The 25,408-nt window shown below is 43.2% G+C and overlaps 1 protein-coding gene across 5 annotated transcripts in view; it reads left to right on the forward strand.

The window, feature by feature from the left end:
- The window catches only part of ZC3H7B (zinc finger CCCH-type containing 7B), a 49,414-nt gene extending 25,220 nt beyond the window's left edge, over nt 1-24,194 (forward strand). For 4 of the 5 annotated variants that reach the window (XM_081209514.1, XM_081209513.1, XM_081209516.1 and 1 more), the window contains exons 17-23: nt 18-103; nt 9,207-9,340; nt 11,870-11,975; nt 15,605-15,713; nt 17,313-17,443; nt 18,413-18,576; nt 19,656-24,194. In XM_081209514.1, the coding sequence (XP_081065640.1) occupies nt 18-103; nt 9,207-9,340; nt 11,870-11,975; nt 15,605-15,713; nt 17,313-17,443; nt 18,413-18,576; nt 19,656-19,848 (923 nt within the window). In that variant the 3' untranslated portion in view covers nt 19,849-24,194. Of the gene's footprint in view, nt 1-17; nt 104-9,206; nt 9,341-11,869; nt 11,976-15,604; nt 15,714-17,312; nt 17,444-18,412; nt 18,577-19,655 lie in introns of those variants that run through there. The other variant, XR_014012029.1, reaches the window with a different exon arrangement.
- The last annotated feature ends 1,214 nt before the right edge of the window (nt 24,195-25,408 follow it).

Raw genomic sequence — 25,408 nt, forward strand, 5'->3', positions numbered from 1 at the left:
CTTTATTATAATTCCAGGGATGACCCATGAAGATATTGTACAGGAATCCAAGAAGTACTGGCAACAGATGGAGGCACATGCCAGCAAGACGAACAGCAATATGGTAAGGGACTTCAAAGATCCAATGCCAATGGCTGTGTTTCATGAGAGCACACATTCATTGATCAAAGGTAGACAGCATTAGGAACTTCCAGTTCCAGGAGGTGTACTTTACTTCTGTACTTGTGTACATAAAATGTACACGAGCATTCCCTAATTTTTCCGCCCACACAGAAATTCCCAGAGAACATTGTGCATAGATAAACTCTGGCATTCACTAGCCTAAGATATGGTGGTGGTCACCAACTTGGCTCTAAAGGGAAACGGACAGGTTTGTGGTAGATATGGCTAACAGTTGCTTCTAGTCTTGATGACTATGTTGCCTTCAGTATCAGTTGCTGAGGATAGGGCTGTTGTTCTCATGTCTTCTTTGTGGGCTTCCCAGAGGCATATGATTCGCTACCATGAAGAACAGGGTGCTTGACCTACCAGAACTCTCTCTGTATTCTTTTGTGTGCCTTTGAGACAATAAGCAGTGACTCTCTCTGTATAGTGGCCCCCCAGGAGAGGGGTGAGATTGGCTGCTACTCCAGTATATTTGTATTATTAAATGGTGTATGTATTTCTTCCCCTTCCTTGCTTTAAACTTCTCTCTCTCTCTCTCTCTCTCTCTCTCTCTCTCTCTCTCTCTCTCTCTCATTTGGAATATCATAGGGGTTAAAACATGTTGAAGGAGCTTCTTAAATGGAAATAATTGTTTTGCGAAAATAGCTCAAGGGTTGTTCTGTGTGTAAGACCACATTCCTAAGCACATTTAGTGGCCAACAAGAGCCATTAGGCACAGTGGCACTAACTTCTCAGCAAGGATGAATTGGAATATGTTGCACATGTCCAAAATAGGATCCAGAATGGAGCAGTTGGACCTTGAGGCAGCTTTCAAGGAAGGGAGGAGGATGTTTATGGGCTGTATGGGCGAGTGGCTCTTCATACTGCAGTGCAGCCCATGGGGGGTGGGCTTATTTTGGGTGGATATCATCACGAGGTTTGCTGCAACTATTACTCTGACTTCTCTCCTTCCCACTCGGTTCCTTCAGCTGATCATGCCTGCCGGCATCTAGCATGACCCTGTTAGAGGCAGCGCTATCTCATTTGTTCTTTGTGGTTGTTAAAAGTAACAGAAAAGAAATTATGCCCAGAAAGCCCCCCTGCCCTGGGACAAAATCAAAGCACCGAAGCAAAATCTAGAAGCCATGGACCTTGGAAGAAATATAGTAATGAGTAGCTAAGAGCTTTGACCAAACTGCGGGAGGCAGTGGAAGACAGAAGCGCCTGGCGTGCTCTGGTCCATGGGGTCACGAAGAGTCGGACACGACTAAACGACTAAACAACAACAACAGCTAAGAGCACTCTTTTGAACCATGAACGGGGATCAGATTTGATTCTTGGAAGATTATGGCTCGTGGGAGGGCTGTTGATCTATAGGATGAGGTTCAAAAGCCAAGTGGCAGCTTTTTATTTTTTTATTTTTTATAATTTTCATTTATATAAATTACAACAATTATTCAATCATAATTTTAACATTTAAAACTCTGACTCCCTTCCTCCTCTTTCTATGGTTCTTTACATTTTTTTTCATCTTCTTACATACTCCAAATTATCTAAACATATTATTTCATATATCTACAGTGGTACCTCGGGTTAAGTACTTAATTCGTTCCGGGGGTCCGTACTTAACCTGAAACAGTTCTTAACCTGAAGCACCACTTTAGCTAATGGGGCCTCCTGCTGCTGCCGCGTCGCTGGAGCACAATTTCTGTTCTTATCCTGAAGCAAAGTTCTTAGCCCGAGGTAGTATTTCTGGGTTAGCGGAGTCTGTAACCTGAAGCGTATGTAACCTGAAGCATATGTAACCCGCGGTACCACTGTATTCCCATATATATCCCATATATATAGAGAGAGAGAGAAAGACTACAGGTTTTTACATTAATCCTGCCAATGTCTTAATCTGTATAACTTTCTTGCAGCTGTGGTTGCATACATAAATCAATTTCTATACTGTTTAGGTAGTTCTGATCCCATAAGTCCCAAAAGAATAGCTTCTGGTTTCCAAGTGGCAGCTTTGAAAGTACTATTGTGCGATAATAACCTGCTACCCTCCTCCTGGGTTTCATTTTGGAGCCCTGGAGAAGTGCCTAGCTGATGAGTAACAAAAGGAGCCCAGCCCTGGCATTGGATTAAAACAGCTCTTGAACTAGAATACTAAGTTCTTTGACCTTTAATGACTTTCAGAAGGTGTGGTTAGTAAGAAGAGAAAGGGAGGGGAGGGGAGACCCATCATTTAGAAGTTGTTAGATTAAAATGCTAAATAATATTTCCTACCACTTGGTGTCTCTTATTCCTTCTGTCAGTCAGTTTCAGCATAGAAGGGACATGTTATGGCTTGTCCAGCACATACAGGATTGTGGCTTCATGCTACTATAACAATGGGGTCAATAACCAAACTGCGCAGCTACATCATACTTTTCAGAGAAGAGCACGGGTGGAAGGATTGAGGCAGTACAGATGCAAGGAAGGATCAGGCAAGAGCTGGGGAAGAGGCCAGTTGGGGTGTTGTAGTAGCCGATGAAACAAATTAAACTCTGGATGCTCTCCCACCACCATTTACTTCCATGGTGGTTTAAGCTGGCACACATGTAGCCATTAAGGAAATGAATGGTCTGCATTGTCCAGTCTCATGATGAGAGTTTTCTTCCCTTTTGCTTTTTTAAACACATCTCTGTTTCTGATTTAGAAAATTGCACGCACACAAAACCATTTTCTTTACGGTGTGCTTCATGCACATCCTGGCAATTATCCATGCATTGGGGAAGAAGCAAGCTTGAGGACCAGAGGGATGGGAAGGAGCTGTCTGTTGACCAGACCTAGAGCCTTTTTTGGTTTGGGGAAAGGAGGGAGGTGTTGCTGTTTCAGCATTCGAGCTTTGATTCATACCCTCCGACATGCCATAGAGGAAAATTGGGATGCACATCTTTTGGTGACTCGTGCGAGAGCATGCCCCCCCCAAAAGTGTATTTCGGGGCTGCGCTCTCGCTGAGCCAAAACGGGACATCCCAGGATCCAGTCAGAAGCCAGGATGGCTTCTGTAATTCCGGGGTGTCCCTGGGACAGTTGAGGGGTGTGATGATGCCCAAGTACTTCCATACTGAAGGTGGAGGGGACATGTTCCCAATGAGAAGAGAAAGAACAAGTAGGAGTAGTAACTTATTAAGTGCCATGGTGGAGGAATGCAGCAGAAGCAGAATTGGGGCAGTGAAGGCATAGCCTAGTATCAGCTAGAGCAGACAGGGAGGAGCGGCCTTTTCCTCTGACAAGAGAAACAGCCTATCTCCGTGTCGTGGGGGAGGCATTCAGAAAGCATGAGGAACACATGCAGCTTATGAGACCATTTTGGAGGCTGGGCTAAGAGTCCCCCACCCCCCATGGCTGGGTATACAAGGGAGAAGGTGGCCTTGGGCAACTCACACATTACTTCTCTGAGGCTGCAGCCTTCCAGACCTGGATTTCTAATATCTGCGGACATGTAATATTTGGGGGTACATTCAAGCCAAGGATGCTGAAGAAGTGCTGGACTGTTTTTCTGAATCTCGCCATCCCTTTGTGAAATAAAACATTCAATCCATCCTCCATGATGGGAGTTGGAAGTCCAGTAGCATCTGAAGGGTCAAAATTCCACCATCTCTGAGCCTAGTGGGTGTCTTGAACTATGTCAGAAATGTTCAGTTAGTAAGAAATGCTGCTGTGAAAAGCACAGCTGATAGCAATGAAGATTTTTTAAAAAATGTTTGTGTGGGCTTGTTCAGAACATGCTTGTTGCTGATACCCTGCTAATTAAACAGGGTCCTGCATGACACTGATGTATAGCATGCTTGTAGCTTTTGAAATGGAAGGGGATTTCAAATATAACTAACCAGTCCCAGATGGGTTCACTGTGGTTTTGTCCAAGCCGAGGAGACCATCCTACCAGCTTTTAGCTAATTCTCAAAGAAAGTAGCAACAGTTCAGTGGTGCAGAGGGCTAAGCAACCAACAGTGGAAAGTTTGTTTTTGCCTTTCTTTTTCTTCATTCTAAGCAGGTTAATTTGGCATAATGCTTATTCAGCTGTGCTTCCAGCTGAATAACTCTTGCATGGAGGGGGAGTGGGGGAACTTTTGTGGGGAGAGGGATGATGCAGCGTCACATTAGGGGGGTGGGTTCTGTCTCCCCAGAATTCCCTTATTTGTGTGCACTCTGCTCTTGTGCTAAGATGACTTTGGTTCAGAAAAACTAAATAACAGGATGACATGCTGTCTTGCTACTTTCACAGATTGCAAAATCACCTGACATTTTCTAAGCTGTGAAGTTGTCTGGAAACTAATTGCACAATGCCTGAATGCGTTCATTTTTGGATATACCTGGAACAGCCATTCTGTATAGCCAGCTTCACTCTGGACCGCCAGTAAATAATGCCGGGCTGAGTTGCTTTTTTTGGCAACTAAATATGTGTGAATAATTGGGAACAGCTGGAGAAGAGTTAACAGAGTTAGGGAAAGGTTACGAGAGAATAATACTCTTGCATATCTAAGTGAAATCAGACCCATCCCACATTTCTAGAATTGGCCTTCAACCATTGTTCTATCTAGCTCAGTACTGTTTATACGGACTGGCAGCAACTCTCCAAAGTTTCCATTGGGGAGCATTCTCAGTCTTCCCTAGAGATGCCAGGGATTGAAATTGGGACTTTCTGCAGGCAGAACGGATGTCCTGTTACTGAGCTACAGATATTTCCCCAAAGCATACTCAGTGACTACTCGGGGATGGTAGAAGAATGAAAACTAGAGGGAGGGAGAAATGGAATGGAATATCCTGAAAGAAATCATAGCTGGCTGGCTGGAATTCTGAAAGAAGCTCACCCTACTTCAACATTTTGTTGGTGATCTTATTTGCATGCTCTACCACTGATCCACTGTTCTCTTTCTCGTTGTGGCATGCCTTCTGCCTTATTTGGAATAACAAATCAAAGCATTGCTGTGCCAAAGCTTTTAATCATGTGGCTGGTATGGTTTAGTTGCCAACTAGATCTTGTAATGTTGGCCCCATAACAATGCAGCTGTTAATCTGAAGCCAGTTGGGCTGAGTTAATTCATGGCATGCTTAGGAACCTCTAATTTCCATGCAACATTGACTAATTTATTAGCAATCTGTCAGGTATGTGTCTTGCTGTTACAAATACAGTCATGCACAGTTGATGCTTTGGCTGCTTCTTTTAGTTCCTTTTACCTTTGCAAAGATGTATTTACCTGGCAAGGATGCATATGCTTCTCAGCTTTGGGCTACTCACCTGAAAAGACCTGTTCAGTTTGTGCTTGCCTCATGTTCTTGGAAGCTTCTAATGTTTAGAAGGAGCTTTTCAAAGCCTTTGATGAGGGTGTGAAAAGACTGGAGGCAGCGATTATTAGATAGATACCTAAGGGATGAATTCCATCTGCAACAATGACTTATATGGATTTATTTGGTGGGAGGGCCTTGATGGCAGCTTTCCACATGGCTAATTAACACTGTAGAAATAGGTGTCTAGTGGGCTTGGCTAATAGGGATACAGTGGTACCCTGCAAGACGAATGCCTCGCAAGACGGAAAACCCGCAAGACGAAAGGGTTTTCTGTTTTGGAGGCGCTTCGCAAGACGAATTTCCCTATGGGCTTGCATCGCAAGACGAAAGCCCATAGGGAAATGCTGGCGGTCGGGAGCAAAGACTTTCGCCCACAGCCGGCCTTCAGAAGAGGACCTCTTCTGAAGGCCGGCGGAGGGCAAAAGTCTTTGCTCCCCCCCCGCCTGCCTTCCCCCCGCCTGCCCCGGGCAATCTTAAAATGCTGGCGGGCGGGAGCGAAGCGTTTGCTGCCGACCCCCAGCATTTTAAAATCTCCCCGTGTCCCGGGGAGATTTTAAAATGCTGGGGATCGGGAGCGTTTGCTGCTGACCCCCAGCATTTTAAAATCTCCCCGTGTCCCGGGGAGATTTTAAAATGCTGGGGGTCGGGAGCGAAGCGTTCGCTGCCGACCCCCAGCATTTTAAAATCTCCCCGTGTCCCGGGGTGGGGGGGGCGGGAGCACCTGCCCCAGCCGCCGGGCTTCGTAGCGCTGCTGCGAAGCCGGGCGGGGGGTGGGAACACCTGCCCCAGCCACCCCGCTTCGGAACGTTGCTCCGAAGCGGGGTGGGGGGCGGGAGCACCTGCCCCAGCCGCTGGGCTTCGTAGCGCTGCTGCGAAGCCGGGCGGGGGGTGGGAACACCTGCCCCAGCCACCCCGCTTCGGAACGCTGCTCCGAAGCGGGGTGGGGGGCGGGAGCACCTGCCCCAGCCGCCGGGCTTCGTAGCGCTGCTGCGAAGCCGGGCGGGGTGGGTGGGAACACCTTCTGAAGGTGGGCGGGGGGCGAAAGTCTTTGTCCCCCCCCTGCCTGCCTTCCCAGGGGCTTTTAAATCGCCCCGGACAGCGGAGAAGTCCTCCGCTGTCCGGGGCGATTTTAAAATGCCGCCCGCCAGCATTTTAAGATCGCCCGGACAGCGGAGAAGTCCTCCGCTGTCCCAGGGTTTTTTAAAATGCTGGGGGTGAGAAGAAAAGCCCTTGTCCCCCCCCCCAGCCTTCAGAAGAGGTCCGGGGACAGACTGTCCCCGGACCTGGTCTGAAGGCGGTTTCCCTAGGAACGCATTAATTGATTTTCAATGCATTCCTATGGGAAACCGTGCATCGCAAGACGAAAAAACCGCAAGACGAAGAGACTTGCGGAACGAATTAATTTCGTCTTGCGAGGCACCACTGTAGCTGTTTTTGTTCCAGGAGTTTGTGTTTTGTCATAGTTACTCTTTTTGCACCATACCTCCTGCACTAATCTGGATTAGCCCTGCTTTTCCATTTGTTCTTGCGGTGATCAGCATGGCGATTGGTACAATCTGTACTTATGTGACTTGTGACACCAGCCTGGTGCATTTACCCAGGGCACCTGAGTCTTTAGAAACTCTCTCCAGAATTACACACATGTAAAACTTTAAACCCTCCTTCTAGGCTTGGTCTAAGGCAGGGTCCACTCTCTGTGGAGATTTCCTTGGCCTCAGTTGGTGTGCTCTGGCTACCTGATTCAGGTGGCTATCCTTATCTGAGAGTAAAGACTCAGTGGAGCTTGTTTTGAGTTGATGCTGCATAATCCTACACAAAACAGTGTGGCTGAACAAATTGCTCGAGATCAGCATTCTTTGCGTTTTGCACTCCTAAAGCACTTGGCACCCTGAGTAACTCATTTGTCCTAGACCCCTGGTGTGTGTTTTATTTTATTTTAAGTTCCATGAGTTTGTTTATAAAGAAAAGCAGCATTTTCCCCCCTAACATTGCAGTCAAAGGAATGAGGATTGTATGTGCGTATTGTGTTCAATGTTCTTTTTTCCTATTGAGGTGGCAAGAACCATAACAATGTGAACCCTCTTTTCTTCCTCCTCCCCCAACCAACACACATTTTCTACACTAAATTACCACCACCAATTGCATGAATCTGTGATCTCCTGTCCTGGGGTAACTATCTCTCCATATATCTCAGCCTCTGACTTCTCCCTCCTGCCACTGTTTCTTTCCAAATTCTAAGTTGGCACAAATTGTCTTTAAATTATTAGCAGCTCTTTTCTCTTCTACTCAAATTGTTAGTCATTCAGAGCTGAAGTATCATTCTTAATATGTTGCTCAGGCAGAGAATTCCATCAAGTAATATTTTCTGCCCCCAATGTTGTAAAAGATGATATAGTTTATATATGCACATTAAACTGCCTAACAGCGTCCATGTCACCCAGGAGACCGCAGCTGCAGAGATAAGAAAAGAAGAGTTGTTCCGTTGTCTGAAGAGGTCCCTTCCTGGTTCACATGGAGAAGCCATTTTCAACAGAGCCCACCAATGGAAGCGCACAGCTGTATTGAGGCAGCACTGGGTGTTGAAATTTTGCACCCGCTAACAATTTTGTGTCCAGGGCAACTACCACTGCAGGCTCCCCTCCCCCCAATGCTATGCCACTGCTGTGTTTCTCAGGGACGCAGGTGGCCTCTTGGGCTCGCCGATCGGAAGGTTGGCGGTTCTAATCCCTGCAACGGGGTAAGCTTCCATTGCTCTGTCCCAGCTCCTGCCAACCTAGCAGTTCAAAAGCATGCCAGTACAAGTAGATAAATAGGTACCGCTGCAGCAGGAAGGTAAACAGCGTTTATGTGCACTCTGGTTTCCGTAACAGTGTTCCATTGCACCAGAAGCAGTTTAGTCATGCTAGCCACACAGCCCGGAAAGCTGTCTGTGGACAAACACCGTCTCCCTCGGCCTGAAAGTGAGATGAGCGCCACAACCCCATAGTCGCCTTTGACTGGACTTAACCGTCCAGGAGTCCTTGCGTTCCTCAGGGTTGCTTTGTGTATGTATGTGCATTTTAGAATGGGTGTGTCATGTGCAATGTTTGCAACCCCTGCAGGAAGTGAAGTGAGTCCAAGCCCAGGACTGTAAAGATCATATAGGCCCAATTTATGCCCTTAGAGCCCAATCTATTGATTAGGTACTGTGCTGAACCAGTGGCCAATACTGGCAAAAAAAACCCCAAAACCCGTTCCTGTAGGAATGCAATTGTAAATTCAACAGCATGGATCTTAAAAAGAGTTTTTTTTTACTGTGAGTTTTGCATTGTGCCATTTCATTATCTCCAACACCACATCCCACAATACTAGAAAACAGAAGTAGGTGGCTTATTAGCTTCTTCAATAGCATGAAACAGAGTCTGTGGAGAGAGAGAAAGAGAGAGCGCTTTATCTTTATCTTCAGTCCCTTACATATGATATCCTTTACCTTTTCAAATAACGGGATTTTTGTCTGTAAATTATCAGCAAAGGCTATTTACTTATATATCAATATCCATTCTAATGTAATTTTATCTTACTGTTTTTACTGTTAGGATCTGTTTTTGCAGTCTTGTTTTGTCGCTTGCTTTATTCTGCAGTTCTCATAAAAGAACATACGTGTAAAAATGTGTATTGTCTTAGTAAATCTAGCTTGTCCCATTTTGTGGATGCAGCAACTCCCTCCACCAACTTTGTTCCTTCCTCCTTCCCAATATCAGGCTTCTGCGAGGACTCCCACGTCAAGCACTTTCGACCTTCAAATGAAATTTGTTTGTGGCCAGTGCTGGAGGAATGGGCAGGTGGTAGAACCAGACAAGGACCTCAAGTACTGTAGTGCCAAAGCTCGCCACTGGTAGGTGCCCTTACCTATTCTACTGCCTGTAGAATGTTTTCCTACCATAGATTTTGTGGCGTGCTTTTATTTAAACAATTGCTGTGGTTTTCTAGGGTTTTGTTTTTATTCTTTGTAGACTATAAAATGTATTTGTGGTCATTTTTTAACTGAGTCAGTGCCAGGCATACCTACTCTTGTGGAGGAAGCTGTGTGGAGAGAAAACATGGGGGAAAGGGAGATTAAAAATGATGCAGAGTTTATGGGCCAATTACTTATGGGTCTGTATTGTTTTAATACAATGTTTCCCAAAGTTTTGATAATGGGACAGGTGCCACCCCCATTTTGAAAATGGAGGTATACTGAGGCGTTCCCAAAGTAAAGGAAGGCTTGAACTCTGATTAATAAGAATACACACAGAGGCTTGAACCAGCAAGACTCTGGGAAGGGTGCATATAATAATCTCTCTCCCTCTACCCCACAGCCCAGGTCGTTTTATTCACAAAAGAACTTTTTACAGAGTGTTCATAAGAACGAATCAGACTTCTTCTGAGCATTTCAATAAACCCCAAGTTGGGAAAATTTAAACTACCAAAACTAATTAAGCACGCATATTGCGATCATTATCACCTTCAGCTGAGATCTGTTTCCTGGCCCTAAGATTAACATATCAGAAAAGCTACATCAAAAGAAGCTGCCCACTATCTTTGATGACCCAGGATGCCTGCCTGCAGGACGTGACTTGTCAAGAAAGAGAAATGGAACAGGGATGCAGAGGTTTGGATTGATCAAGAATCATATCAAAATAGTTTAAACCCAGTCAACGCAATGCTTTCATTGCTGACACAGATGGCTTACTCTATATTTATAATTCCTCATAGCAATCCCACCTGGAGGAGGAACCGGCAAGCCACTCCAGTATCCCTGCCAAGAAAACTCCATGGACAAAGACAACAGCAATCCCACCTGATCACTACAGTATACTTCAGCTTTGCACTAAAAAAGATTACTATAAATGCTTGATTAACTTGTAAAGCGATGGGCAGGGAGTTTGAAGCCAGCCCATTTTGATTCTGCTTCCCAATGTCTTACCCTTTCCTTTGCCTAGGAAGCACGGTTGCTTCCCTAAGTAGGCAATGTGTCAGCGATTCCCCCATGACTGACAGCTCTAGCACAGGTTGCATCTGGGGAATCCTTGTGCATTATTAGTCCGTCCTTCAGGGTTATGTCAATGATCATATTCTGGCAAAAAGGCGGAAACGGGTGCTGTCTGCTGCCTCCCCACTCAGAGGTTATGCACAGTGCCTGCACACACCTTCAATAAGCCTTCTAAAATCTTTATCTAGTTGGTGCCTGTCCTGGCCCTGAATGGATTGTGTGTATTTGTTGTTGTTTTCAACTGCTTTTATATTTATAGTGGTTGTTTTTCAAAATTGTTTACATACACAATTGCTTTTTAAATTGTTTTTATATACAGTCGTACCTTGGAAGTTGAATGGAATCCGTTCCAGAAGTCTGTTCAACTTCCAAAGCGTGGCTTCTGATTGGCTGGAGGAAGCTCCCGCAACCAGTCGGAAGCTCCATCGGTTGTTCAGTTTCCAAAAACAGTATGCAAACTGGAACAGTCACTTCCAGATTTGCAGTTTTTGGGAGCCAAAACATTCGAGAACTAAGCTGTTCAAAAACCAAGGTATGACTGTAGCCAAGTTTTATATTTGTTGTTATAGTGTAAATCATTTTGAGATGCCCCTTGAGGAGTATCAAGGGTAAACAAATAAGGATATAGTGAGATAGATGCCACCAATGATTATTTAGATATTAGATTTATATCCCATCTTTCCTCTGTGACGCTTAAGAGATAGTCTCCCTCCCATTCAGGCATTGCTACTCTGCTTTAGGAAGGTGCCTTCACACACTGCCACAGACCTGGACATAGTAGCTGCTTAAGTTTTCAAGGCCTAATTCTCTCTCTCTCTAATGGCACACTAGTGTGCCCTGACACGCAGTTCTGAAAACTCTTCCTTAGTCTATAAATCATACAATCTATGTGATACAGGACCAGATGATCTGCCTCATAAGGCTTTTCTTATCTGCTATTGCTTCACACAGTTTATTTTGGTGATCAGTTGTTGTGTGTTGTCCTCCCCACCCTGCCCACGTGGTTTGTGGCACAGAGCTTTCCTTCTTTCTAGCAGGGAATTTTGGATTCTTTAGCTCAGTCTGTACAGTGGCACCTCCGGTTAAGTACTTAATTCGTTCTGGAGGTCCGTTCTTAACCTGAAACTGTTCTTAACCTGAAGCACCACTTTAGCTAATGGGGCCTCCTGCTGCTGCTGTGCCGCCGGAGCACGATTTCTGTTCTCATCCTGAAACAAAGTTCTTAACCCGAGGTACTATTTCTGGGTTAGCAGAGTCTGTAACCTGAAGCATATGTAACCTGAAGTGTATGTAACCCGAGGTACCACTGTACACCAGTTGTCATGAAAGCCAGACTCTGCTCATAATGGAACATTTTCTGAGCATCTTTTTTGGCTCCCCCTCCCCTCGTAGTTGGACCAAGGAGCGCCGTGTCCTGCTTGTGATGTCCAAAGCAAAGAAGAAGTGGGTGTCTGTCCGACCATTGCCTTCCATCCGCAACTTCCCTCAGCAATACGATGTGAGTATCCCTGTTGTTTTGCAGATGGTGCTTAACATAAGAACATCATCGGAACCTGCAGGATCAGGCACAACTAGTCCAGCACTGTTCTTACAGTGGCTAGTCAGTTGCCTATTGGAAGCCACAAGCAGAACTTGAGCATAGTAGCATTTTCCCCACTTGTGTTTCCCAGGAACTGGTATACATAGGCAAACTGCTTCTGGCAGCAATGGTAGACCATCACCATCCTGCTTATTAGTTGTTGATTGCCTTATCCTCCATGAACTTCTCTAATCCTCTTTTGAAGCCAGCCAAGCTTATGGCCACCACTGCTTTTTGTAGGCGTGAATTCCCTAGTTGTTGTTGTTGTTGTTGTTGTTGTTGTTGTTGTTGTTGTTGTTGTTGTTGTTGTTGTTGTTGTTGTTGTTGTTATTATTATTATTATTATTATTATTACTACACATACTACTACTCCTCAGCTCAGGGCAGCTCACAGAATAAAGTAAAGGATAGAAACAAGAAAATTTAGACAAAACAGCAAAACAATACCGCCCCTTCCCACAGACACATTTAAAAGGCTGTAGAATATTAATCAGCCAAAGGCCTGGTTAAAGAGGAAGGTTTTCAGCTGGTGCCTAAAAATATATAATGAAAGTGCCAGGCGAACTAAGTGCTGTGTGAAGAAATGCCCTTTTTTTGGCTGCCCAGAAACTTGGATGCCTCTTGAGTTTTAGTATTATGAGAGAGGGAGAAAACTTTTCTCTGTCCATTTTCTCACTGTGCATCATTCTTTATATCTGTCGTGTATCTTACTCGCCTTTTCTCTAAGAAGCCCCTTGAGCTCTGTATGGAGTGAGAAGGGAGCCAGAATACAGAAGCCGAAGGAGGACGAGAAAGTTATTGTTAGACAAAAAACAGGTTCTGGTTGAAGGCCAAGATTAGTCAGTGGTGCAATAATGAAAGAATATATTGACACCCGTTGAAATCACCCATGCAAATTTGGTGGTTTTAATTAAAATCCTTGTTCCAGGAAAGACTGGTTGGCTCTGGAATCGGGTATAGCATTTCACCTTGGGTTACCCTCCTCTAATTCAGAGTGCTGTGTGTGTGAAAAGAAGCTGGTGACATTCCTCAGTTTGTTTACTGCCAGAGAAGGTGTGGCACTAGCTCCTGGGCTTGAAGATGAAGTGACTTCAAGTCAATTCAAGGATTTGGAAAGCACTGCTCATTCAAAAAAGAAGAAAACTATCAAGAGGAGCTCTTAATGTGAAACCCAGTTGTGGGTGAACATGTTGCAAAACTTTTTTGTATCCCTTTTTCCTAAGGGGAGGGAAGACTCAAAACGACCAACAATATTTGGTAAATAATGAGCAAGCAATACATGCACGTGTGTATATTCACGCATGAATGTTCATATCTAGGCTTTTCATGTGCCCCTAGAGTCAAATGCCTCCTTGCTTTAGGAGAGTTTTCTATAAAAATCATCCAATCCCTTTTTTTAAAAGACTTGTATTCTGTTGCAAAAGGAAATAACTGTGCTTCAAAAACGGTTGCTACAAGGAAGTGAATAATTTTACTGCTGTACTTCTGTTGATTGCTAAGTGCATGGATGGGGAACCGCTGGCCCACCAGACGTTATTGGAATCCAACTCTTGGCCAGTGGTCAGGGGATGATGGGATTTGTAGTCCAACAACATCTGGAGACCACAAGTTCCCCACCCTTGGCTAAGGGAATAGTTTTTGTTTACTTTGTTGGAATTGTTCATTAAATCTGTTTCTAATCCGAGTGTCTGTTGTCTATTTCCTTTGAGCACAAAGCCAACATCTTCTGTTTCCATGAGTGAGTAAGGATGAGGAAGAGACGTTAAAAACAATTGCTTTGGAAATCATTCTCCTAGAGCATAGCATGATTTTCACTGTGGGTGAGGAATGGGCAGTTGTGCTGTAGCCTGCTCAGGTTGTGGTCTTTTCAAGAAATGAAGAGGCTTTGTGGTAGAAACAAGAACTGAAAAGTGAGATATGAGGGAAAGGGAAAACGTTAGCAGTATGTCTTTGGAGGAGAAGCTTTTCTTCAGTTCTCCTCCTATATTTATATTTTAGTGTTTTCTATTCAACTCTGCAATCTAGGAGGTTCTTGGAGAGGTATTCAAGAAATCTGGCCTTGATTTGTCTCCATTTCCAGAAACGGAGAGAGGATATGGTCCAGAGTAACTTTCTGATACGTTGGTATGGCAGGCAGGTCTCAGACTCCCCTCTGTGAGCATCACTGTGATGCCGTGCTCTTGCTTGAAAGCATGCTTGAATGTAGCATATTGAAGGTGTACTATTCTTAATTCCGTGATGCAGCCTTCCATTTCAAAGTAGATCTCTGTGTAGCTCCATGTGCTAGAATGCACCTGCAGTTCTTGGGAGCGCTTGTCCAACACAAGGACAGACATAAGGGCTCTGAGAGAGAAAGTGGACTTAAAGAGTAGTAGGTTTTCCTTTGTACCCTGTGTCAAGGGGAAAGATGGCAGTGTCTGAAGACCTTGCTTAAATGGCAAGTGTGAGACAAGTGGTGTGTGGCCATGGCAGGACTTGCAGAAAGCAAGTCTGTGGTACTGATACTCTGGAATAAGAGGCAGGTGGGGAGGAGCCCATGACTCCAACCCCTGTGACACAGCAACTAGCAGTGTTCTGCACAACAGCTGCTTTTTGAGTGAGGGGAGAAACTATGCCACCACCACCCTAATCCTGCTATGGATCACACAACCATTCTGAATTGATCCATAGTAGTGATCCATAAGAAGAAATTGCTGCAGTCTGTATGGCTTATTGATAACCAGGTGCACTGATTGGCAGTGCACCTGAAACTCAGAAGGCCTTCATCCAGAAGTGCTGCAGCTATTGCTAGCCTCAGGAGGGCCTGGAAAATTGGCAGAAAGCACAGGAACAATTCCACAGCAGCCTTCGCAGAATAACAGTGGGTTGTTGAATAACCTCCATAAGCCCCCAGTATATCAGTCGTCGTCGTCTTCTTCTTCTTCTTCTTCTTCTTCTTCTTCTTCTTCTTCTTCTTCTTCTTTGCTTGTCATCTTTCAGGTGTATGTGTGGAGGTGGGTTCTGTCACCACAGAGTCCTTAATGGCATTCAACATATATATAGTGATAAAAACCAGAATAAACTTGTACCGAAAAAACAATAATTGCAAATTTAAATCCTACAGATCTCAGGGCTTATCCACACTTAAAAACTTTAAAACTCTGTGTCTGAGCGTGGGTTTTTGGTTTTGGTTTTGTTGCAGTGAATACCTGCTCTTTAGCACTCAATTGGAGCAAACGTCTGTTCAGATTTTCCAGAGATTGCTGTTTGCTCTGATTGAGCTTTAAAGAACAGGTGTTTGTTGCCGGGGTGGGGTGGGGGTCAACTACCTTAATGCTGGAAGGCTATCACCTGTCAAGCTGGAGAGACAAATTTGTATGTTGTTATCAGTGCCTAGTCACAGATTTGCAGATACAGCCTGAAGCAGAATAAATTCGCAAAGCTTGCTTGTCCCCTTTTTGTTTGACTTGGCGCCATTCTTGGCTACTTCATCCTTTTTTCTTTTGAGGGTGGAGGGTTTTTTTCTTCTTTTTTAAGGTGGTGTTTGTGTGTTTTCTATCTCTTTGCAGCTATGCATTCATGCCCAAAATGGCAGAAAGTGTCAGTATGTTGGAAACTGCTCTTTTGCCCACAGCCCTGAAGAGAGAGAGATGTGGACTTTCATGAAAGAAAATAAGAGTGAGTGGAATGTATGTTTGGGAGCAGGGGGAAATCTCTCTTCCATTCTAGTTCCCCATACCCCCGTTTTTAGGAAAGCTACCTTGAGAGTGATGGACACACTGTGGCTTAGTGAAGATGTAAGTCTGGCTCCCTGAAAAGCATAGTTTCCAGACCAAGGGCTGGTCTTGTGAAACTTGCTCCTTCCTTCCCCTCTCCAGAGCAATTTCCCCTTCCTTCCCTGTGCTAATTGAAGTACTGCATTATGAGGACACCAGTGTATAAAATAATTGGGAATCTTGTCTCTTTCCCCAGTTTAGGAAGGTGAGTTTGGAGCTCTGAGGGAGCTAAGAATGAGAGCTTATATAGCAGCGGGAGACTCCATTCCTGCCTGCCTTTCTCTGCCAGGCCCTGTTTTCAGGCACTTACCTGCCTCCTGAATAGCCAAACATGCTGTTAGCCAAGCATGTTCTTGCCTTGTTTCTGTCTCCTCTATTTTTGGAGCTCCAGGGGTGATGATTGGTGGAGGGATGGAATCCAAGAATTATTCAGGAATCTAGGCTACTGGTGTTATGAGCTCTGGTCCTGGGGCCAGGAGTTCTGAATCTGGCAGGGTTGCTGGCAGTGAAATCTGCTAGGGTGCTCTGCTCCTCTATGAAGACGTTCCAGGTCTGAGTAGGGCTAAACATGGATAGGATTAAAGCCGTGGCTTGAAGTTGGTTTACAAACCATAGTTCCCTAAAACTATGGTTAATGTCAGGAAGGGGGTGCAGATGACTCCAGAGAGCAGAGGAGGGAGGAGTGCATGCACAAGACTTAACTCCCAATCCACCAATAAAGCAGTTTACAGAAGTCTGCTTTAAATAGGAACCGCGCCATTGTGGGCTGGAATTGTATTCCAAAATGTCACACGCATGTATAGCTATCTTCTTCTCTGCCGGCTGAAACAGTGTCCTGCACCTTGTGCTATTTTATTTTTATTTTGTTTATTTATCGCATTTATATCTCACCTTCTGGGCAGCCTTCCAGGGGCCACATTCCAGTAATGAGCAGGGCCAGAGGCAAAAGTGGCTTTTAACTTTGTACAGTAGTCTAGTTTCTACACTCAGACACCTACCCCTCTCTATTCTTCATCTAGACAAGGGAGAGCTATTATCAGAGTCCAGGGACAAATTCCACCCATCCAAAAACACCCAAGGGGGGGTTGAAGCTGGGTTGGTTGGCCTAGGGGTGTGGGGTGGAGAGAGTCCCAGGGCCCAGATAGAGAACCTTGGAAGTTCACATTTAGCCCCCATGCCTGAAGTTCCTAACACCTGCCTTAAAGAAAAAAGTATTTTTGTAAGTCCTTTCAGGTGTGGTGGGGCTTTGGCTCAGTGGCAGAGCACGTCTTTTGCATGTGGCAGGTCCCAGGTTCAAATCCAGGCATCTCTAGGTAGGGCTTCTAGAGAGACCCCTGTCTGAAATGCTGAAGAGCTGAGCTACAAGAATGCTAAGATAATATCAAACTAGATGAGCTCTTGCTCTGATTTTGGTATAAAGCAGCTTGTAAAGCTTTCCTCTTGGAGATATTGTGCTTGGTATGATGGAAAGGAGGCTCCTCAAACTGATATTTCATTGCAGTTTTGGATATGCAGCAGACCTACGACATGTGGCTGAAAAAACACACTCCTGGGAAGCCGGGTGAGGGGACACCTCTGACATCGCGGGAAGGAGAGAAGCAGATCCAGATGCCTACTGATTATGCTGACATGGTAACATCTTTCTCTTGCGCAATCTGTCGCTTGCCATCCATAAGCTGGTTGATGGCCCATTGGGTGGAATGTTGCTGCTCCTGAAGATTTTGCTGTTTTTATGTTGGGGTTGTTGGAATGATTTTTATTGAGAGGTATTGTTTTGTACGTTATGCCGTTGCTCTTAGCAGCAAGCATTTAAATCAAACAAATAATCAATATTGAATTTTTTATGAAGACAGTGTACCATTTTAAAAAAAGAAATGGAGGGCCACTTCATTAATTGCATGTATTTTGCTGGAATGACATGAAGTCTTGGGAAGACCCAATCCTTGTATGAGTTGTGAAATATATGAAGGATTTAATGTTGACTCTATTTTATTACACCCCCCCACACCCCTGTGCCCCTGCTCACTGTTTCACTTATCAGTCCCCCTGCCATTCTCCTCACATTAATCCCCAAGAGCTTCTCCTTGCCATCCCATGCAACTACAAAGGCTGCTTTTCACTTTCCCAGCCCCATTTCTGAAGTTACTTTTCTGTTCTGTTCTGCAGCCCCATTTTGCACCTGTTTTCACCATCCTCATTGCCATCCCTCCTACTCCCTCTCTTTTGCAGCCCCTTGCACCCAACTTTTCACATGCACCCCCTTTTTTCCTCCCCCTCTTCCTTTTCTCTCCACCACTCCCCCCACAAAACCCAGAATATCTTTGGCAGTTGCAAAACATTTTGGAAAGTGGATAGTAAAGGAAAATCTAGTTGGTGATCAAATTATGAAACACATAGAACAATAGATTTCTTTTATTCTTATTTGAGCTATTTCTATACAGCTTAATTAGTGGAAATGTTTAAGTCATGGGCAAATTGGTTTTATTGAACACTAGGCATGGAGGTGGTTGGAGGAGCCCTTTCTAACCCTTTTATGGAGCAGTTGTTCAGTGAAACAGCAGGAAGTTAAAGAACTGTGTTCTCCTGTTATCTGATGGCTAGATGGGTTACCATTGCTGGCTTTGTGGGAAGAACAGCAACAGCAAGAAGCAATGGCAGCAACACATTCAGTCAGAGAAGCATAAAGAAAAAGTCTTCACATCGGAGAACGACTCGAGCTGCTGGAACTACCGTTTCCCAATGGGGGAGTTCCGGCTGTGTGAAAGGTACTGTGCACAAAACTACCTTCTTCTCATCTGGTTACATACGCAGTCAATACGCAACTCCAGATTAATAAAGAGAACAGTCCTTGGCTTCAGCTCTTCCTCACCCCATTGCCGTCTAGCCTTATGAAGAGTTCTGAAGGACTCAGAAGCTTATGTACTGTTTTGTCATGTTTTGGTTGGCCTGGTAGAGTTATTGTCCTAATATTGATTTGGAATTTTCTTATGGGACAGCACAGCTACTATTTACTTTTTCAGGTTAAATGTTTATTAGTAATTAGTAATAGGTGGAGAGGCACATCTTATTTCTTTTTATTAGGCGGAGAGCCAGCTTTTATTTACCGCTGCCAATTCACTTTCTAACTGCTGCCACCAGATGTCTGTACTACATTGTTTACCAACATCTTTAACTATATCTCAATAGCTGGTGAAATTCAGACATGGTACAAAACTGGCCAGACACACTTTTATAATAAAAGTAAGGTAAAGGTAAAGGGACCCCTGACCATTAGGTCCAGTCGTGGCCAACTCTGGGGTTGCGGTGCTCATCTCGCTTTTTTGGCCGAGGGAAGTACAGCTTCTGGGTCACATGGCCAGCAAGACTAAGCTGCTTCTGGCAAACCAGAGCAGCTCATGGAAACGCCATTTACCTTCCCGCCAGAGCGGTACCTATTTATCTACCTGCACTTTGACATGCTTTCGAACTGCTAGGTTGGCAGGAGATAATAAAAGTAACAATATATAATTTACTATAAACTATAAAGGCATGATAAGTTTGCTGTTGTTTCTTTAAGACTTACTTATGTTTGCTTTAATAAGGTTATCTCATACCTTTAAACAACAGTTACAGTTCAGATGTTGTTTAGCTCCAGCTCCCATCATACCTGACAATTGACCCGGCTGGCTTGTTTGCCAAAAAAGTATCCCTCTTTTGCCTTGGGCCCTTGCTATGTTTAGTAGAAAAAACCCTCTGTAGTTTGAAATTAGTTTTCTGGTGTCAGATACTGAAGAACCGAGGGAAATGGTTAAAAATGAAAAAAACAACCCTAAAGTCTCTTAAGCCATATGTTGTCCTCCTGCAGATTCCAGAAGACAAAATCCTGCCCTGAAGGGGAGAAGTGTCGCTCTGCTCATGGCCAGGATGAACTGACAGAGTGGCTGGATCGGAGGGAAGTCATGAAGCAGAAGCTGGCCAAAGCCCGCAAGGATATGCTGCTGTGTCCCAGAGATGACGACTTTGGCAAATACAGCTTCCTATTACGGGATAGCATATAATTTACTGAGGGTGGTGAGAAAACAGGCAGGTTTTCAGAACCAGAGATGTGGGAAGGGAAGGAGCAGGGCAGTGACAAAGAGACTGGTAGTTCTTCCACAAACCTTTCTTTGATTGTAAGATAATCAAGATGATTTACTGATGTTGAATGGGATTTTGAATTGATTCATCTATAGCCAGGGAACATGATGCTCCTAGACTTTTGTTCTATCTCCCCTGCTCCCTTTTTAAACATAATTTTTCAATCTACCACTTTTCAACTTAAAAAAAAGAAGATACTGTTTTGCGGTGTTTGGTAAATAAGAGGGAGGGGGCTTCTCACTTTGGTTCCCAAGCTCCTGGATCCTTTATTTGGGGTGCCTGATTGCTGGAATATTGCAGCATCATGGACATGAGCATAGAGAGATAGTGGAGAAATGATGAGCAAGTGGGGTTTTGTTCAGTGTTGGTGACTGTGCAGTGCTGTGTGCTTCTTCTCCACAGACACCCAAACTATTGTGTAGAAGAATAAGGAAGTAACTTAAAACAAGCCCAGTTCAAGCTATCTTTAAAGTTTTGAGGTGACTCCGGTGGTTGCTGTAGGCAATAGTAAAAAATAAGATCATATTTTTCTCTGTGTATTCTAAGATTACCTCCTCCTTTCTGCCCATTCCAATCCCTCTCAGGTAAGGGAGGACAATGAATTTGTAGTCCAGCTAGAAAGATTATCACTACATTGCCTTTGGAGGTGGAGGCAACAGTATATTCCCTGCCTTCCCATATAGCTTATTCTATTGCCCAAAAAGCAAATTGATAACAGATTGTTGTGTTGGACCTTTGTTTGTTAAGCATAACTGTGAAGATTCTTCCTCCTACAGTTGGAGCAATTGTACAATGCAGTCTTTACCTCTCCGTAGAGACACCAAAAACCAAGATGCTCTTTTGAGGATTGACATGTGCGTAAGAAAAATTAATGTTTGCAGGTTGTGCAGAGAGCCTGCTTGGTTGTTACTGAAAGTGTGTCAGTTCCACCTTAGTGGTGTCCCCCCACCCTGTATTGGATAGATGTGTGTGTCTGCAAAGACCAAAAAGCAATGATAGCAGAAATGGACAGAAATTATGTAAAAGGAATCCAGTCGTTTAGATTAAAAAATGTTTGCCATATAAAAAGCAGAGTCAGGTTGGAAACCTTTTTTTTTTTGTCATGTAAAATATGTGGTGCCACTCAGATAATAAAAAATGTAACTATACTTGAAATCAAAGATAGAATTAAATGCAAAGAGAGAAGTTAAAAATGTTTCCACAAGAGAAACTGGTTAAACCAAGGTTACAAAGAAGGAGAATAAAACCTTCCTTGCATATGAATGTTTCATTTCCAAAACTAGTAGATTATCTACAAATAGCCTCCAGCAACAAGAACACATTAAATCAGCTTTCTGTCCCCTCATTGACAGTGGACAAGGTTCCTTGAAGACAATATGATCTCTTCTTTATCAGTACTATTTAATACACCTTTTAAAGTGAGCTTCCAGAGACTATCATCCAAAGCATGCTTTCTATGAGTTAAGTTCCATTGAACGCCATGGGGGCTGCTTTTGGGGTAAGCATGTTCAGCACTGGGCTGTAAACGTCTGCAAAAAATGATGGGAACATTAAACAAAACGTTCTGTGAAATAGGGGCTGAAGAAGGGGGGAAAAGTGCTTTCATTTTATGACACTTGGCATGATGTGTGTGTTGGACACATCTGTTCTGGATAAGAATGCAGGTGATCTAAAATGTGCACAACTTATATTTTTGCAAGCTAAAATGCTCAGCACTTGTGACTGAACAAGTTGGCGCAATTCTATTTTTGGGTCTAAGAGGAAATGCACTAATATGTGTATTAAAAATTAGTATGCAGTATTGAAATATTTGCTTTATGTTTTTCAAGCAGATGATGTGTGATCTGAATGAGGAGGTTTCATGCTGAGATGTATCTATCTAGGACCTGCAGTCTTGGTTATACTATCTATTTTATGAAATTGTCCAACTAAGAGTTTTTGATATTTAATCAAATTTTATAACCCTTTCCTACTTAAATAATATTAATTAAGATAATATAAGCTATCCCTATAGACATGAAGAGGCCCAAATAATTGTGATAAGGAAGGGGAAGTAGAGAGAGCAGGGGAACATAAGATCACTAGGTTAGGGTTCTCTGAAACCTTTTGTTGCTTTATTTTCTTTCTAACTGATGATCAGATGCCCCATTACTCATTTTTGTCAGTATCTGGCCTTCACACTTATTAACCCACTTGTACCTATCGTAAAACCAATTTAAAGATATTTGGTCTTTTTATAAGCAAAACCAGCTACTTGTTTTCAAATAGGCATATTTTGTTAGACAAAAAACTCGTATTCCTAAAGAGGAGATGTAGGTACTTTTCATTGCTATCTTCTAGGAGAAGGTTATAGCTTTTTGTGTGTTTGACTCCCAGTGAATGGTAGTCATGTACCCTGACCACCACCATTCCATGGAATAATCCACACATACTTTTCTTGAAAGCTATGATTCCCTTTTATTGATTTGATTATTCTAGAATTTGAAACAAAACCACTCATATCATGTTATGTGTCTTCCATTGGCCTAGATTTTGATAAAAAGGGAGTTGGCATTTTCTGCTGTCTTGCCAGTTTAGTAGTCTTAATTAATTTGACACTGGATTAAGCAAAGACACAGAAATTCAACTGCAACTGAATGAGCCAAATCACTCCCCTTCCCACACATAAGCATTCTGTGTATTTGCTTGTTGTCTGCTTGGCCATTATGCTTTCAGTCTGTTGGTCCTATTTCTCAAAATACTGATGAGAGCAATTGACCAGCTTCTGGAGTTGAAATGTTAACCTATTTGGGACAGACAGAGGAAAACACACATAAGAAAATGGATGTTTAAAATTCTTAAACTATCTGCATCTAGAAATGTAACTATATAAGTGTATGCTCTACCATGAGTAATAATATGTGAATTTATTTAGATTATGGGGTGGGAAATGTTTCCTTTCCTCTTTAATTAAAAAATAAACTGCTTTGCAGCCTTTTTTACTCCAATCAATACTACTTTGATGGGGGAGAAAAGGGCTTTTGTGGTTTATGGAAGCAGAGTTTATAGGGGTGGGAACACATATTCCTGGGCATTGCAGTGAGAATCAACTTTTGTTTTTTTCCTGATATGATAACCTGATATGTGGTGTTGCAGTATTTTGTCACTGGACTTGTTCTAGTGTGTATATATGTAACCCTTCCATAAAACATATATACACAGGTATTAAATATATCACTCTATATAATATTATATATGTATGTGGTATTGAAGGAATCTTTTTTTATTGAGGGTTAAGGAAAAGGACTCTAGCTAGGGAAATGCAGCATCTCTTATTGAAACAAAATGATGTTAGGGGGAGGAATAGTTCTGTTGCATTGAAAAAGAATTATTTATGCTGACAGGGGATCATTACTCCAATTAGTGGTGAACTCACCCATGTAAATATCTGCCCATTCCATGGAAAGAAATGTTCATCTAATAAATAAGGTGCTAAAGAAAGCCTTTTGATTATTTTCTTAAGAAAATGGACATTGTCAAGAGCAGGGGGTGGTACTTTGTCCTCTGTTTATCTTTTCCCCTTTGTCTTTATATAAATAGGATGGGATTCTTTTTTGTGCTATAGCATCTCACTGTATCCATAGCACTAGCAGTTCTTCAGCAATCAAGGGTGTCAGCCCACTGCTCCAGAACAACTGAATAAAAGAAATAAGCATTTGGATAACTACCATAAATGACCTAGCAAGGGAAAGATTTTCAGGAGGGCAGACACATCTGAGAATTATAATGAAATTAGGTCACTGGTTATGTTTTTTAATACTGAACAAACTGTTCTACAAAGAGCTTGGCAATGCCCCTTTCTTAACATAAAATAAAGTTATTGGTTCAGTCACTGTATTATAAAATGCTCCAAAAAAGGAGGTAGGACTCCTTTCCCAGATCCTCAAAGTTGAGGGAAGGGTAGGTTTGAATGGGATAGTGATTAACCAGGCCTTCAACCAGGCCATCCCTAAGAAATTGAGTGATAGGGGAAAGCCAGTGAAGGGAGATGCTATATTTCTAAGCTGATCTTGTAATAAGTTGGAGAGTCCTTCAAAATGTCTTTGTATTACTATATTTTAAGAATACCACGCTTTACTATTACAAAGAAATCCATAGTACCTTTCAGAAGGTCTAGTATCCAAGATAATAATGTAGATGTTCTAACAACTTTCTTGTTCCTAATGAGACAGATTTGCTTCTTTTAGCCTTTGTAATAGAAAATAAAAGTGTGCACTTTAAACCCTCACCGTGTGTGCTGTATTATTCCTTGGAACGAGAATGGCAAGGTGGCTCATCTGTTTCTTCATGCGTGGGCAACATGGCTGGTATGAAACATGATCAAAAAGTGATTCATTTGTGGCCTAGGACAGATCTTTCTGTTTTAGCTACCTCTCATTTAGAATGAAGTACCAAGTCTCATGTCACACAGTTCCCATGATGTCACTACTCTCATTACTTACGTACTTCAGATGTAGGGAACCTCCAGATGCTGCTGAATTACAACTCTTATCATCCCTGGCAATTGGCCATGCTTGCTGGGACGGTTGGGAGTTGTAGTTCAGCAACATGTAGGAGGCCAAAGTTTCCCTACCCTTGATGTCCTGATGTCCTCCTGATCAAATGACTGTTGAGCCATCCCACTTGTACGTACCACAATGACATTGGCATTGCTTACTGAAAAACAGAGTGGCAAGAATTTTCTTCTACACCACTGGTTTGTTACCCAGGTGAGGGTACACCTGAAATAAAAACATGGAACTAAGAGAATAAAAGCAAGTGCAATGGATCCAAGTTAGGGACCTAGTTTATTAACTACTGCACATGAGGACAGAACAACTTAATAATAAATAATAATAATACATTTTATTTATATCCCGCCCTCCCCAGCCAAAGCTGGGCTCGGGGCGGCTAACAACACTAAAATAATATAACATTCTAAAATCATTTCATTATAAAATTAATTCAAATCAAATTGATGGCAACCATTGGGCTAGAGTTCTGTGAGGCTTGCCAAAGGAGGGAGTCAGGCTGTGCCCTGGCCAAACTTAGCAGGGTTGTTCTTGCCAAACTGCCAGTTAAGAGAGTCTGCCCAGAGGCAAATCAGAACAAAGCTTATACAGTATAGTAGTTCAAGCACAGCACTCTTAAAGAGTCATAAAACATCAAACCTTCTACTTACATCTACCCCAGCCAATAAGGCCAGTGGCCAGGGATGGTGGGAATTGTAGTCCAAAAGCATTTGGAGGGCCACAGGTTTACCAACTGTAGTATAGACTGGCTAAATATGCAGATCATGCTTGATTTTTTTTTAAAATGATAATCAGCAGGAGAGAAGTCCAGAGGAAGATTTTCTGAAACACTAATTCTGCCTACATGCAGTAAAGTGTGTGTAAAGGAGAGAGAGAAGGTGTACGTAAACCATTAAACTTGCTGCATGGTTCACATTCATGTAAATCCTGC

Source organism: Podarcis bocagei (genome assembly GCF_964188305.1).
Source record: "Podarcis bocagei genome assembly, chromosome: 10".
NCBI lineage: Eukaryota > Metazoa > Chordata > Lepidosauria > Squamata > Lacertidae > Podarcis > Podarcis bocagei.